The sequence below is a fragment of the Trichosurus vulpecula genome, chromosome 9 (assembly GCF_011100635.1).
Source record: "Trichosurus vulpecula isolate mTriVul1 chromosome 9, mTriVul1.pri, whole genome shotgun sequence".
In the NCBI taxonomy this organism is placed as follows: domain Eukaryota; kingdom Metazoa; phylum Chordata; class Mammalia; order Diprotodontia; family Phalangeridae; genus Trichosurus; species Trichosurus vulpecula.
This window is the reverse complement of record NC_050581.1, coordinates 138,781,020-138,794,937: the sequence shown is the minus strand read 5'-3', so window position 1 is coordinate 138,794,937 and position 13,918 is coordinate 138,781,020. Positions and strand designations below refer to the sequence as shown.

Here is a 13,918-nt window from a genome sequence, read left to right as displayed (position 1 = left end):
CCATCTTTAAAAAAAATGGGGAGCAGGATTGGATGGGGAGGATAGGAGTTCACCAAGGTTAGCAAGTTGAGATTGGTAGAAGGTCAAAGGGGACAGAGGATGTGAGAGTGGATGAGATTATGCCATTAAAATGCCAGACTACATAATCAGACTTTAGTAGGTAGTAGGTAAAGTCAGAAAAAAGGTTATGGAAGAAATAATGGAGAAGAATCAAGGGACCAAAAGGTCAGGATGGGGTCCAAGAACAGATATGGCAGGAATGAAGGGAAAAATGGAAGGAGATTGCGATTGAAGAGGGCAATTTCTGAAGTGAAACAGTTTTGAGGGATAATGAAGCTTTATTCACTCTGGAGTGTGGCTAAAATGCAACAGAAATGAAGGTGAAACTTGGAAGACAGGGTGTTGGAAGGTTTATCAACGTGGAGACTGAAGTTTCTAAGGATGATGTCAAGGGAAGCAATAGAAATCAGATATAGTGGGGAAAGTGTCTAAGAGATTGCTCATAATAGAAGTAAGGAATGGGAGAGGATGGTGGAGTCACATAGTGTGAGGTTTAAAGGCAGAGAAGTCATTGAATGGTAATAGCAGGGCAAAGGTCTAAGGGTGACAATGAGTATACCAATTCCATCCTAGGCTTGGTGAGACTGAGGAATGGGAGGTAGAGCATTAGACAAAATTCTCTGAAAAATATGGCCATTGGGGGACAGTTGCTTTAATAATATAAGAGGAAGAGATGGGGGTTTGTTTGTTTTTTAAACAATGAAATCACAGGTCTGAAAAATAACAGCAGCAATCACCTACAATAAAACAAGGGTTTCTAAGGGGGCAGCAGAAAGAGAGAACAGGGTAGGATAGAGACTGGAGGGAATCTTGAACCTGGGGATAAATAGAGATAAGGTAAAGAGAGGTAGTGACAGGATGAGGCTTTTTCTTAGAGGTGTGCCCTTCTAGAAGAAAAGGGATTAGGGGAGGAGAAAGTGGGACTGTTTATTGGAGAATTTCATTAGATAGAATAATTATGATAACAATAATAATGACCGACATTTATATAGCCCTTTAAGGTTTGCAAATTGCTTTATATACTATGAGTATGATTATCCCCATTTTATAGCTGAGGAAACTGAGGTTTTAGTTGCAAAGTTAAGTGACTTGTCCAGTTTACTAAGTGTCTGAGACAGGATATGAACCTAGACCTGGGGGAAGACAAATCATAGACATGCAGTGATGGGTCATAGAGAAATGAGTAGTTCTGTTTGGAATACCAGTATCCTAGGGGGTGTTCTTTCACAGTCTGAGCCATTTCACAGTTGTTTGACTTCAGTGGCCAATGGGGGAAACTGGAGGGGCAGAGAATGATGGAACTAGATGAAATCTTCCACAATCTAGGTCCTACCTTGCTCCTGAATCCTCTCCCCATTCTTTCTAGCAATCAGGATTAAGTATCTTGCCCAGGGTCACCCAGCTAGTAAAGTTTCTGAGGCCAAATTCGAGCTCAGGTCCTCCTAAGTTCAAGGCCCGTGCTCTATCCACTGCACCACCTAGCTGCCCTTCACTCTACATTCTTGGCAATCAATGCATGTATCCTCCCAGAATTCCAGCCAGGAAAGTATTAGGTGGTCATTGTGGTAGCAAAAGACACACTGCCCTGGGCTACAGAGGTGAGTAATACTATGGGTATAAATAACTGGGGACCTGTGCTACAAAAATGACAACTGTGAAGTCCACTGGCAGAACCATAATAAGATATAATAGCCAGCTTCCACAGCTATGAAAACACTACATTCACATATCTCAGAGTCAAAGGTGCACACTTAAGTTTGCCCAGCTGTAATCAGATCTTGCTTATTTTTGTCATGGATTTATATTCCCACCAAAATGCTTGAACCAATCAGAATCTTTCCAGCTTTCTTCTGGTCACAGATTTTTGAAAGGCTCAGTGCAAAAGACAAGAACAGGTGAAACCACACTCAGAGAAAGCATCTTTACCCCAGTTTCTTATGAAGGAGGAATTAATTTTCAGATGCTTGCTTATTTTTTCTGGCGATCCCTTGCAAGCCCTGGTCACAGACTTGAACTGGTTCACCTGGATAAAAAGATATACTTAATGAGCTAATAGATCTTGCTCCATCTCTTAGGATGACTCTACGAAGCTGGCATCTCTGGTGTCTTACTTGAAGATCACCTGGTGTCAATTAAGCGTTATCTACCACATGAACCCTACTCCTTCACCTAAATTGTATTCATTTGCGGCTTGTGGTAATGCCAGGTACTAGTTATCACATTTTTTTTTTTAAATGGGACACGTGAGGTTCACAAGGACATCATTAGTTATAAAGTGGCTGTTTGACTTGCTTTAAAGCTGCCTTGCAAAGGTCCAGGTCATAGGAAGATCTGTTGAAGCCTTTAGGGCACAGGAGGGCCACAACAGCTGTCTTCAAATATCTGAAGAGAGACTAGACTTGTTTTCCTTGACCCCAAGGGGCAGAACTAGTGGCAATGGGTGGAAGTTGCCAAAAAAACATATTTAGGTCCAATGTCAGGAAAAGCATCCTAATAATTAGAGCTGTCCAAAGTGGGATAAACAGCCTTGGGAGTAAGTAGGCTCTCCCTCATTTTATCCTTTCCACAATCCTGGGAGGTAGATTCTTTTGCCCTTTTTGCAGATGAGGAAACTGAGACAAGCAGAGGTTAAGTGACTTTCCCAGGATCATACAGTTAAAGTACATTTCCGGTCTTCTTACTATTGGCTGTAGCTTCCATTGTGAGCTTTCCTTCCCACTTCTGAATTGCTGCTTCCAATCTGCAGTGAGCTCAGAAGTCAGACAATCCAGTATATTAGAAGTGGGTATAAAATGAGAATAAATAGCAAATCCCCTCAGGCCCTTACCCAGAGCTTATGAGTAACATGCAGGAATCTTATGACATCCATTTAGACAGTACAGTAGCCTTCCTATATTATCTCACTTTAAAATGTTTTTTAAGCCTTAAAATATTATATAAATGTTAGCTATTATTAGCTAGGTATTGCCCTAGTGTTCCCCTCTCCCCTCTTTTTAAGTTTTACTTTGGAAAGCTGAAGTTATCAGAGAACTGAATTCTGAACAGGCAAAGCATTCTTATATTTAATATCCTCTGGACTTAGAAATATTTTAGCTGGGATTGGATATTGGATTCTCTTCAGGAAGGACCCCCTCTCCTCCACCCTATTCATTGAGTTTTGGATTCTTAGGACATTGCTGATTAACATCGTTTTTTTTAAATGTTTAGTATTTTGTAACTGGGCAACTTTGTGAATGTTTAGTAACTGTTACCCAACTTTTCCAAAGGTCTAGTTTATTAAAGATTTTGAATATAATACAACATAGTGAGAAAGATAGATTCAGATAATCCCCCTCAAATTTACCACCCACCTGGTGTTTTTCTCAATCAACTCTTTACAAAAATACCACCAAGTTTGCATTCCTAAAATGAGGATTCTGAGAACAACGTTTACTCAATTGAAATGAAGCAAAGAGCTGAAAAATTACCTAATTATCTAGTTAATATCGACCCACTTCATCAAATTACTCAATTTTCTGTTTTGCCTTGGCTATTGATTAAAAGTGAAATGACCTAGCAACTACTGCCCAAGCAGCTTGAGCAAGATTGGGGACTGATCTCCAGAAAACAACCTGGAGATCATTGCAGCTGCCTAGCTGCAGAGACACCTAATTTATCAAGGTTTAGGCAACTGTATGTCTCCCTAAAAACCAACCAAACAAAATACATTTACATAGAATCTTTGCTAAGGATGCCAGAGGTTTTTAGTTATTAATGATCAGCTACTCATTTTATTGGGGGTTACTTACATATTGGATCGAATTTGCAAGGAAAAAGGAAATGATAATGATATTAGAACAGGGGAGAAAGCCCTTGATGTCTATCCCTTTTATAATTTTTTCCCCCACAGGCATAAATACTACTTGAGGGTAGCCTCTGACTTAATGTACTGGATAGGGGATGGAGGGAGGAGAAAAAGAGTTATTTCCTCCATAGTTACTTTAACAATATAGAGTCATGAACTTTCCAAAAGAGGCCCAGGTTGGTTAATAGCTTATATTAAAAACAGAAAGAGAGATACCTAAGGGCCACAACTCTTTGTTAAGATTGTCCCTTTAAGTAATGGCTGTTTACTTATTCTGGTTTAAAATATGGGCTTTCCTTTAAATCAAAAAAAAAAACCTACTGGTTACTGAGGTGTATAAGGAGGCAATTAGAATTTGCCAGAGGCATTGCTGTGACCAAACAGCTTAAAACAAAGAAACAAACAAAACCCCTACAGGCTACTTTCTCTGCTTACCTCCTTTTTCTTTATATATTCGTAGGTCTCAATGAAATTTCAAGCACTCATGGCAAATTTTAAAAGAACCTTCTACGCTCATCATCCGAAATAATTGAGTTCACAGGCCCCGGATCCAGTGCCCAGCACGTTATGTAATCAGAGTGTATAACACCTTTTCCAGAAATCACTACAGAAATCCTTGGGGACAAAGGATAACAGGGGAGGGGGAGAGACCGAGGCACTGGGGTAGAGAAGAAAGAGAGGAGAAAGGGATATAGTGGGAGAGGGAGGAGCATACCTCTCGTTTGAAATGTAAGAATATATGGCTTAGTGGGTACAGTATCAGATGTGGACTAAGGTTAACTTGAGTTCAAATTCTGCGGCAGGCACACTTACTACCTATAGTTCTTGGGTGAATTATTTAATCTCTCAGTGTCTTCGTCTGTAAAATAGGAATAATAACAGCACGTATGTCACAGGACTTTGGGGAGGATCAAATGAGCTCCTATATATAATGCTTTGTAAACCTTAAAGTTCTGTATATGCCTTATATTCAGTATTATTATTATTATTATTAGTGGTGGTGGCAGTAGTGGTAGAAGTAGTAATAGTAATATATATAGAAAGCATAGAGAATATGGCGGTGGTGGTCTTAGTGGTGGTAGTAGTGATAGTCTCAGTAGTGGTAGTCTCAGTAGTAGTAGTGGTATATATAGAAAGCATAGAGAATACTTTTGATTCGCTTGGTCTCCTTTAGTTCACAAGCATAAACAGAGGTGATAGAAGAAAACTATCACCTCTTAGAAGTGGATAAGGTGGAAAACTTACAAGGAATGTGTGATTATGGCTGTAAGGGCCTCAGTTATTGCTCCTTAAATAGGATTCCTGAATGCTACATTTTGATTTGCCTTTAATCTCACAGACTCAAGAATTTAGAGCTGAAGGGATTTTTAAAACGATTAGACAGCATAACTTCTTCCTTCATTTTATAGAAGGGAAAACTATCAAAAGAGATTTGAACCTGTTTTCTTTTCCCAGGTAGAGGTTCTACAATTAGAATCATGGATAGCAGTTTCTTAGCCAAAAATAAAGACCTTTGCTGAAGAACAGTATCATAGCACCAGCTTTCAAAATGGGCACTGCACAAACGAGTGAATCTCCAAATAAATGAGAGTTCCCTTAAGTTAGTATAATGATTTTTAAAGTGAAGGTAGTTCATATGAACTCCTATTGTATATTGTGTTTAGTCTATCATATGTTCATTATTTCCAAATTGTTCTCTTTCCTTGCAAAAGGTAGATTACAAAATACAATGTAATGGACTTTTGAGCAATACATAATCCTCAGTGATGTTTTTTATAAATATGATCTATGCACCATTCCTGGTGAGGCTCTAGGAGAATGGTGGCAGGGATGAAGAAATCCATTTTGAAAAGAGGAGCCCATTTGCCATCCTGTTTTTGTGGTACATTAATGTAGGAGACAATTCTGAAAGAGATCTCTTTTGTAAATGCTCCAGAAAATGAATTCCCCAAGAGTCAATAATCACTATTTATTTTTAGACATCTCTTGGACTCCTTCTAAGGTGGAGGAGGAAAAATGAATAAAATGAAATAGGACTTGTTTAAATGGTTAGGATCTCAAGCATATATTCTAATGCTAAGAAGATTCATTGGAAAGTAATAGCAATCATAGGCTTAAAGGTAGAATGATTACAAAATATACCTGTTTTGTTTATTTTGATAAATAAATATTATTCATATACTTTGTAATGTTCTATAGCTTATCAGGAAATGACATTATAATGCATTGTATTATACTGAAGTCATTGGAACAAACTCCATATTTTTCTATTATTCGATCTTTGCTGATACTAATATTAGAAAGAAACCAGAAATCCCATTCAAAATCATTAATTAGCAAAATAGGAAGTGTAACGATGTTTAGGCAATTCCTTGAATATAACTAAAACATTCACATTCACAATAAACTAAATTTGCAAAGGATGTGTTCAACAATCTATCAGTTCTTTCCCCTCTCTGTTGATAGTTCTAATGCCATACCCCAAAATAGCCAAGCAGTCTCCTTTCTCAGAGTGAGAGAAGTATGAGCCACAAACTCAAAAAGTAAAGAATGCCTGGTGTTTCCCACAGCAAGTGTCAGCTCGACATGTCAAAGAGTTGATGTGCAAAAAGAAAAAGGCAAAAAAGTAGGAGTAAGTAGGAGTAAGAGGGATTAAGTCCTGTGGTCATAATAACATGCATTTTTTTTCCCCAAAAGATGTCTTTTCTGATGAAATAACAGCATCTCTTCACCAATTTAAAGACTCAAAAAATGTTTCTGAAAAACACGGATGTTTCATGTGTCACTACTTAAACACAAGTGCATTTTCATATATCCTACTAATTAGCTTACATTTTCCCTCCATTCTTATATCCTACTATATTTTAAGCACCAGGACAAATGCCAATCCTAAATATTACCATTTTCCCATTTTCCTACTGTACAGTTGCTTACTGTTTCGAGACCCTGTGTGTATGCGTGATGTTTGGGGTTAGAGGAAAAGAAAGAAAGGAGGAAGAGTCAATCTATCCTTTTCAAGTTAGGAGAAAATTTGCTTTTTCTCAGTTCAGGCATATAGTTGACAATAAACCATTATCTGAGTTTAATTCAAGGCAAATAGTTATTTTGCATCTATTCTGTGCCTAGTATCATGCAAGTCATGTCCTCCATTTCCACTGCTAGTTTCCCATATTGGGGTTATTTCTTCGTTCATTGGGACCACCAAGAGGCAAGGCAGGAAGAAAGGATTTGAAATTAGCCATTTGGCCATTTCTTAATGGTTTCAGGAAACCAACCGATTGGATCAATAGGTTAAAAATATTGACTCACTGGAGGTTTGTATTCCAAAACCTAGTTTAATTCTCTACACCCAATGGACATTCAGCAAGCACTGTTGATTGAGTTCTTTGTCAGTTTCACTTACCTACACTACCTGATCTTAGTCATCTGTAGTCTAAAATCAACTGTACCTTTGACTTGGTCAGTTTCATGAAGGTCACCTGGGTGGCCATCCAGCAGTCCTCCATAAAGGAAAAAAAAACCCAGCTAACTGTAAAATTTAAGTTACTCACATAAGAGATCTGAACAATATGACCTCTAAGGTCTCCTGGAGCTGTCAATTTATGACCCTGTGAATATATGGCATAGAAGACATTTATATGAAAGCACCAAGAAAATGACACATTAGATTTGATACTAGAAAAGAAAAGCAGCAAGAGTGAAAAGTTATAATAAAAGGGAGCTTTAAATGGTTCTTTGGCGGCATAGTGGGCAAAGGGTAGAACTTGGGATTCCAGAAGACACCAAGTTCAAATCTTGACTAAGACACATATTAGCTGTATGACCCTGGGCTAGTCATTTAACCACTCTCTGTCTCTGTTTCCTAATTTGTAAAATAGGTATAATAGTCCCTTCCCACAGGGTTTTTTGTAGTTCAGATGAGATAATAGGTGAAGTCCTTTGCAAACTTTAAAACATTACATAAATGCTATTTATTATCATTATTATTTTTCTCCTAAATTAAAAAGTTATTATTGGAACAGGGGAAAAGCTCCCAAAATTTATAACAAAACAACAAGAGAATGAAAAAAAAAACCCTTGTATTTTTGTTGTGTTTTAAGGTTGCAAAGTGCTTTGCTAGAGATGAGGCCCCTCTATGTCCTCATTAGCCATCTAGTGTGCCATGTTCGTGAAACATTCTGCCACCACTCCTTAGTCACTCATTTATGAAACAGAGCAGTCTGTTCTTGACCAACATGAATTAGATAAGTTCTCATTGGAGGTCTCATAGCTCATTATAAACATGTGTTATGATGCCCAATTTGCATATATGCCTGGAGAAACACAAAGCAGTAACCAGTTTTGTCCGCTGAGCAGCTTATTAGGCAAGCCAGGAATGAAATTGATAATCTGGATGAGCACCATAAATGTTATTCTCAGTATATCTGGTTAGCTCAGTTTGGTAACAGAGCATAATGCTAGAGGCCAAGGTCAAAGGTTTTGTTCACTTTGTCCTGCAATCTTGCAAAAGTGTGGCATTGTGGGTAGCAGTCTGAGCAAGAAAGTGTGGATAGATACAAATACAATATCAGTCATACTGGAAAATAACTCAAATTCACTTTACTGACCACATCTTGCAGTACATACCAACACTAATGTCATATGTAAAAGAGAGAATTTTACTCATTATCATGCTACCTTGGACCACATCCAAGGAAGCTTAATTAGTTGTGGGACAAAAGTACACAATGGAGTAAGGTGGTCTTACCCCCAAGGCAAATGTGAATATATTATATGAGAAAACTTGTGAGCAAGAAATAAGATGGTTCACAGTACTCTGCATTTGTTGATGATCCAAGGAAAGGACCAATGGAGGTCACTGGGATGCTTCCTTGTAAGCTTTTTCAGATACCCATGTGAGATTTACAGCAGGCTGAAATTTGTTCACTCCAAGTCTGAGATGGAGTAACTACTATGTGACATGCTTCGAAGCAGGGCTCATTCACCCTTCACATCACTCAAAAGATTCTGCTAGTCTTGGTACCTCATTCTACCTGTTTCTGTGGATTCAAATGCTTTGGTCCAAAGTGGTAGAGTTTTTGGTGGTGGTAGACATCCATCTGCCTAGCCTAACAGAAACAAAAAAATTTTTTTTGAAGAACAAAGAAAATGTTGAGTGGCTAGACTCTTGAAGAAGCTGAAGACAGCTGATTTTATGTTCTCACATTCCTGGACTCTGATCCTGTTGTAAGAGTCAGATCTGAGTAGTAGCCAGAAGGATAAGTATGAAGAGATATGCTCCATTGAGGGTTGCTTTTGGTAAGAATGCCCTGAAGCTTAGACCAGATATAAAGAGGGAAAGAAGTCAAACTGGTTTGTTTTTTTTAAAAACATGGCTGAATTGTGCATTTTTGGTGAGAAAAAAAAAGTTGTCAGCATATTAATGGCCATCAGATCCTCAACAGCATTTCTTTTTTTTAGTTCCAGAATATTTGAGAGCCACCGCATGTTGAGATTTTAATTATGATCAGTTTTCCAACAGCTCAGGCCAGAATATGGGACAGGGTTTATCTGTACAACTTTCATTGCTTTTCTTGGTAGTGAGTAAAAACATTAAGAGTTTAGAGGTTTTGCAGCAATCCACCAGTGTGGGGACCTGTCTGTTACATTTGTAATGCTAAGTACACAAAGATCTCTTTTGCTATTATAGCAATACTCAGGACATTTTGGATTCGCACAAATTTACAAGCATTTTATTAGTTGCTCGCAGCAGCCACCTTACCAGAGACCCAAGTCGATGGTTTCCTGCTCAGTTTTGCAATAGAGACACCAAGATGTGAAGGGGTTTGCTTTGTGCCACCCTCTGCTCATCCTCTAATTTAGCCCCTGAGCTGCCTCCTTGAAAGGAGACCATTTTGGACAGAAGAGGGTGAGAAGAGAAAGAATGAAAAGAACTTGGGAGAGAAATCTGGACTTGGGACCAGGAGATGTTTGCCTTGACTTTCAAAAGAGGGTGTTCCATCGGCTCAAGCTCATTTCCCTTTCTAGTCTTCTATCATGTGCCCAAGGTCAAAATGTTGAAGTCACACACACCTGTCATTGTTCTTTTAAATGCACAAATAGTTCTACTTTCAAGATTTAAACAATTATCTTTTAAATACTCTCATTGACATTGATTAGACTTTGTTCATTAAAGGCATAGATGAATTTAAGTGCACCTGGTCATAAATAATACTCTTCCTAAGATAAGGCTCACCCAAACCTAAATAACTTGTACTGAGAAATTAACCATTCCATTTTACTATCCTAAGTGCACATTCATTTTCTTATAATTTGGTCCTTTTTATCTCCACATTAAAGGGTATTCATTTTAAATGAATACAAAAAGAGAACAAATTATATTTTCTCAGAAACAGCTAAAACATTTTAAAGCATAGAATACTAGAAAGTTTTCAGACATAAATATTCAAAAGTCAACCATTAAAGTATTGTGAAAAATATCTTGTCACAAAAGTGACGCCTTCAAGTCAATGAATAGTAAAATTACAGTTGGTATTAGAAAGGTATCCTTGCACCGGGGAGAAAAAGAGAACTTTGTCTGTCTCCATGAATCTTAAAGGTGAGATAAAGTGGATTTATATAGCATTAGTTTTGAAAATAAGGGAGAAAAAGTCATTTTACATTTGTCAAAATACCCAAACCTGTGATGACAAATCTCAGGGCTACTCACTAAATGAAAAAAACAACAGCTCTGATCTTTCAACACTGACCACTCTCTCCCCAGGACAGGAGAATATTCACCCTCTCACCTATATTTTGCAGGTTTGATATAACAAACTGTTTCAAAACATCTTTATCGGTAGAAGGGGAAACATAGCCTGGAAGTTTATAATTCCTCCACCCCCCCCCCAAAAAAAAAACCCAACACACACACACACACACACGCCAACTCCCTATGCCAGTGACATCAACAACAGGTCGGAACCTGACTCTTGGAACACGAGTTCCTTAATTTTAAGATTGTGCAATTAGAATCTTCTTAGGCATGTTTCTTGTTCTAAGGGAGCTTATTGTCAGTAGTCACGAAATCATTCTTTCATGCTTGGTTCGGAGAAAATGGTGCACCTCTACTAGTTTCTTTAAACCGGTGCTGTGTTGTTTGACTATCTACTCTCCACCCCATCCCCGAGAGGAGAGAGTATGGAGTCTTCATTTGGAAAGTTATTCCCCAAGATGATTTGCACTAGAACCTTTAGATAGGATTCCTGTCATCAGCTGGTTTCGAGGATTCTATAACCCATCTCCAAAGAAGCCCTGGCGAACCCATTCACAATTCCAGAAATTGCCCCTTAAAAGTTTAGCAAAGTATTTTTAAAAGCCTGGAAAGAAGCTGAAGTGACTCAGGAGTGGGAAATAAGTAAGGGAAGGAGGCTGGTAGGGAGGAAAGCCAAGGTGAGCAGGGAAGGTCCCGGCTCCACCGTGCAATCCTGCAGACCTGCGCACCTGGTAGGGCAGGGAGGGATAAAGCACAGGCCGACAGTCACTGAAGTGGGAAAAGGAGAGGGAGAGGAAGGAGAGAGACAGACAGACACACACACAAAGACAGACACATACAAGACAACGGTTAGAAAGGAGAAGCAAGACTAAATCCTACAGTGTTGCGAGGCTGACTGAAGGCGGAGGACCTGAGAGTAAAGAAAAGCAATGGGACTGAGGGGGTCGGATCTGGGAACTTTCTCTTTTACCTAGAGGTTTAGTGTGCTTGGGGGAGGGTTCAGGCTACTCCTACCACCCACAAACCCCACCCCGGACTAGTGACAAGACAGGCTCCAGAAAGAGAATAATGAAACGTGAGCGAGGGAGCAAGAAGGGTTTGTCTCTTAAATTTTGGAGCATGAGAGAGTTATTAACTGTCCACAACGCCGGTCAAGAGGATTGGACAGGTGACAGACACCCTTAATAGCACTTAACCCGCGGGACTTATCCTCAGCCTGACATCTCACGCCCTCCTGCTTTCCTGTGCTGGGAAGTACGAGGGTTATGTGTGCAGTGGAGGGGGGGGGGGGCACATGGAATCTTATCCCATTATTACTGTTGCACAGTGTCACCCCCAGAGTAGAGTGCGGCCAATGTCAAGGCGCCCTCACCCCCAGAACTCTACCTCGTTTCCCGCCCCCCCCCCCCCCCCCCCCACCGTTCCCGGCCAGTGTCCTGCGCTGGCCAAGGAGACGAAAGCCGGCTGAGAAAGTTTCCTGTGCAAACGCAGATTGAGCTCGCGCAGCCAGATTGAGGGCGCGTCCGGGATTGGGGACACCAGGTTTCCATTCTGGACCTCAATTCCCCGGCCAGAGATCCCCAGTACCCCCTCCTTTCTGGGTCAGACAGGATTGTCAGGGCATTCCCGCCAGGCTCAGCTCCGATCAGGGTCCTGGCCAGAGCTCACAGCTGATCTCGCAGGAAACGGGGGAGGGAAGGGGGAGCGCCGGCCGACTGGGACGAGAGAGCGAGCCGGAGGGAGACTGGGAGCCGGCTACGGCTGAGGCTGGGCCGGGGTGTGGGAAGGGGGCAGGCGAGCTGGCGGCAGGGAGACCAGGTGCGGGAGGAGGCAGGGCAGGGAACATGGAGAGGCGGGAGGCGAAGGCGACACCTTTACCTTTCTTTTCCTCCAGCGCCGAGCTCAGGGAGAAGTGTCCGGCAAGCAGCACCAGGACAGCGGCTCCAGCAGCCCCATAGAGCCCCATCGCCGCACCGGATCGACGTCGGTCCCAGTTCCGTGGTCTCAAAGTGATCTCACGAGCCCACAACACCTTTTCCCGGCCCGGGCGCCCAGGAGAGGCGGAGTGTCGCTTAGGGTAGATTTCTGTCAGGTGGAGAATCAATCCCAAGGAGGCCCGGGCGTTTGCCTTTTGCTTTTCTGCTTTTGGCGTCGGAAAGCTTCCCTTGAGCCCTCTCTGCCTTGGACTCTGGTTGCCCGACAGGCTGCTTAGCAGACCATGCCGGGAAGCCGCTGTGCTGCTACTGCTGCCGCCGCAACGCCAGGAGGGGAGGTGGAGGAGGAGGAGGAGGAGGAGGAGGAGAAGGAGGAGGAGGAGGAGGAGGAGGAGGAGTGAGGAGAAAGAGGCGGTGCGGCTGCTGCCCCTTAGCCTGCCTCTGGGTGTGTGTGTGTGTGTGTGTGTGTGTGTGTGTGTGTGTGTGTGGTGTGTGTGTGTGTGTGTGAGAGAGAGAGAGAGAGAGAGAGAGAGAGAGAGAGAGAGAGAGAGAGAGAGAGACTGAGAGCTGGAGCTCCAAGCGTGCTGGGCATCAAAGGTCGGGGTTGGGGGCCAGACAGGCTCAGGGATCCGGGGTTTGGGGGTGGGGGAAGGGGGCTGTTGTCAACTACCAATCCTTCGGCACACACGTGTAAGTGTGGACTAAGTCTTTTTTTTTTCCCTCTCCTCTGAGGGAGATGTGGGGGAGAGGCGGGGAAAGAAGAGCTGAGGGTGTTTTCTCACCCCTGACCTAGGCTGGCAGTTGCCCCGACACACAGCTGATTCCTACGCTCTCTTCCCTCCTTTCCTTCCCCTTCCTTCCCTTCCAAATTCCCAGAAAACAAAAACAAAAACTTCCCCCAACTTCGCAAGCTCCCGAACCCTAGAGAAGCATCGATCAAAAGACTGAGCGACGTCACAGGGTACGGGAGGAGGCTACCGCTCTGAATAGGGCCACCCCCAACTCGTGGAGAGGGGTAGTGCCAAGCAGGGGACATTGGAGGATTTCAGGGCGACAGTGGGCTGGACCGGGAGGGCAGAAGTGTGGTCAGCGCAAAACCAGAATTCGTGATTGCTGTCTACCCAAGAGAAGACTGGCCTCAGATCTTGTCTAAGTGTGTGATTCAGAGTTCTCTAAAGTTTGACCAGGTGAAGATGCACTCTGCTCTCTGGTTGCATCTGCCACGAAAGAGAGGAAAGACAGAGCTGCTTTTCTTTCCCCCACAGCCTCCCTTCGCCCTCGAGGGTAGAAGTGAGAAAGAGGTTCACTTCAGTGCAAAGAGTCGGG

General features: G+C 41.9%; 1 protein-coding gene across 2 annotated transcripts in view; it reads right to left on the bottom strand.

The window, feature by feature from the left end:
• EGFR (epidermal growth factor receptor) overlaps positions 1–12,927 on the bottom strand; it is a 242,471-nt gene extending 229,544 nt beyond the window's left edge. For both annotated transcript variants that reach the window (XM_036739422.1, XM_036739423.1), the window contains exon 1: positions 12,537–12,927. In XM_036739422.1, coding sequence (XP_036595317.1) covers positions 12,537–12,624 — 88 coding nt within the window. In that variant the 5' untranslated portion in view covers positions 12,625–12,927. The remainder of the gene's footprint in view (positions 1–12,536) is intronic.
• Positions 12,928–13,918: the final 991 nt, after the last annotated feature.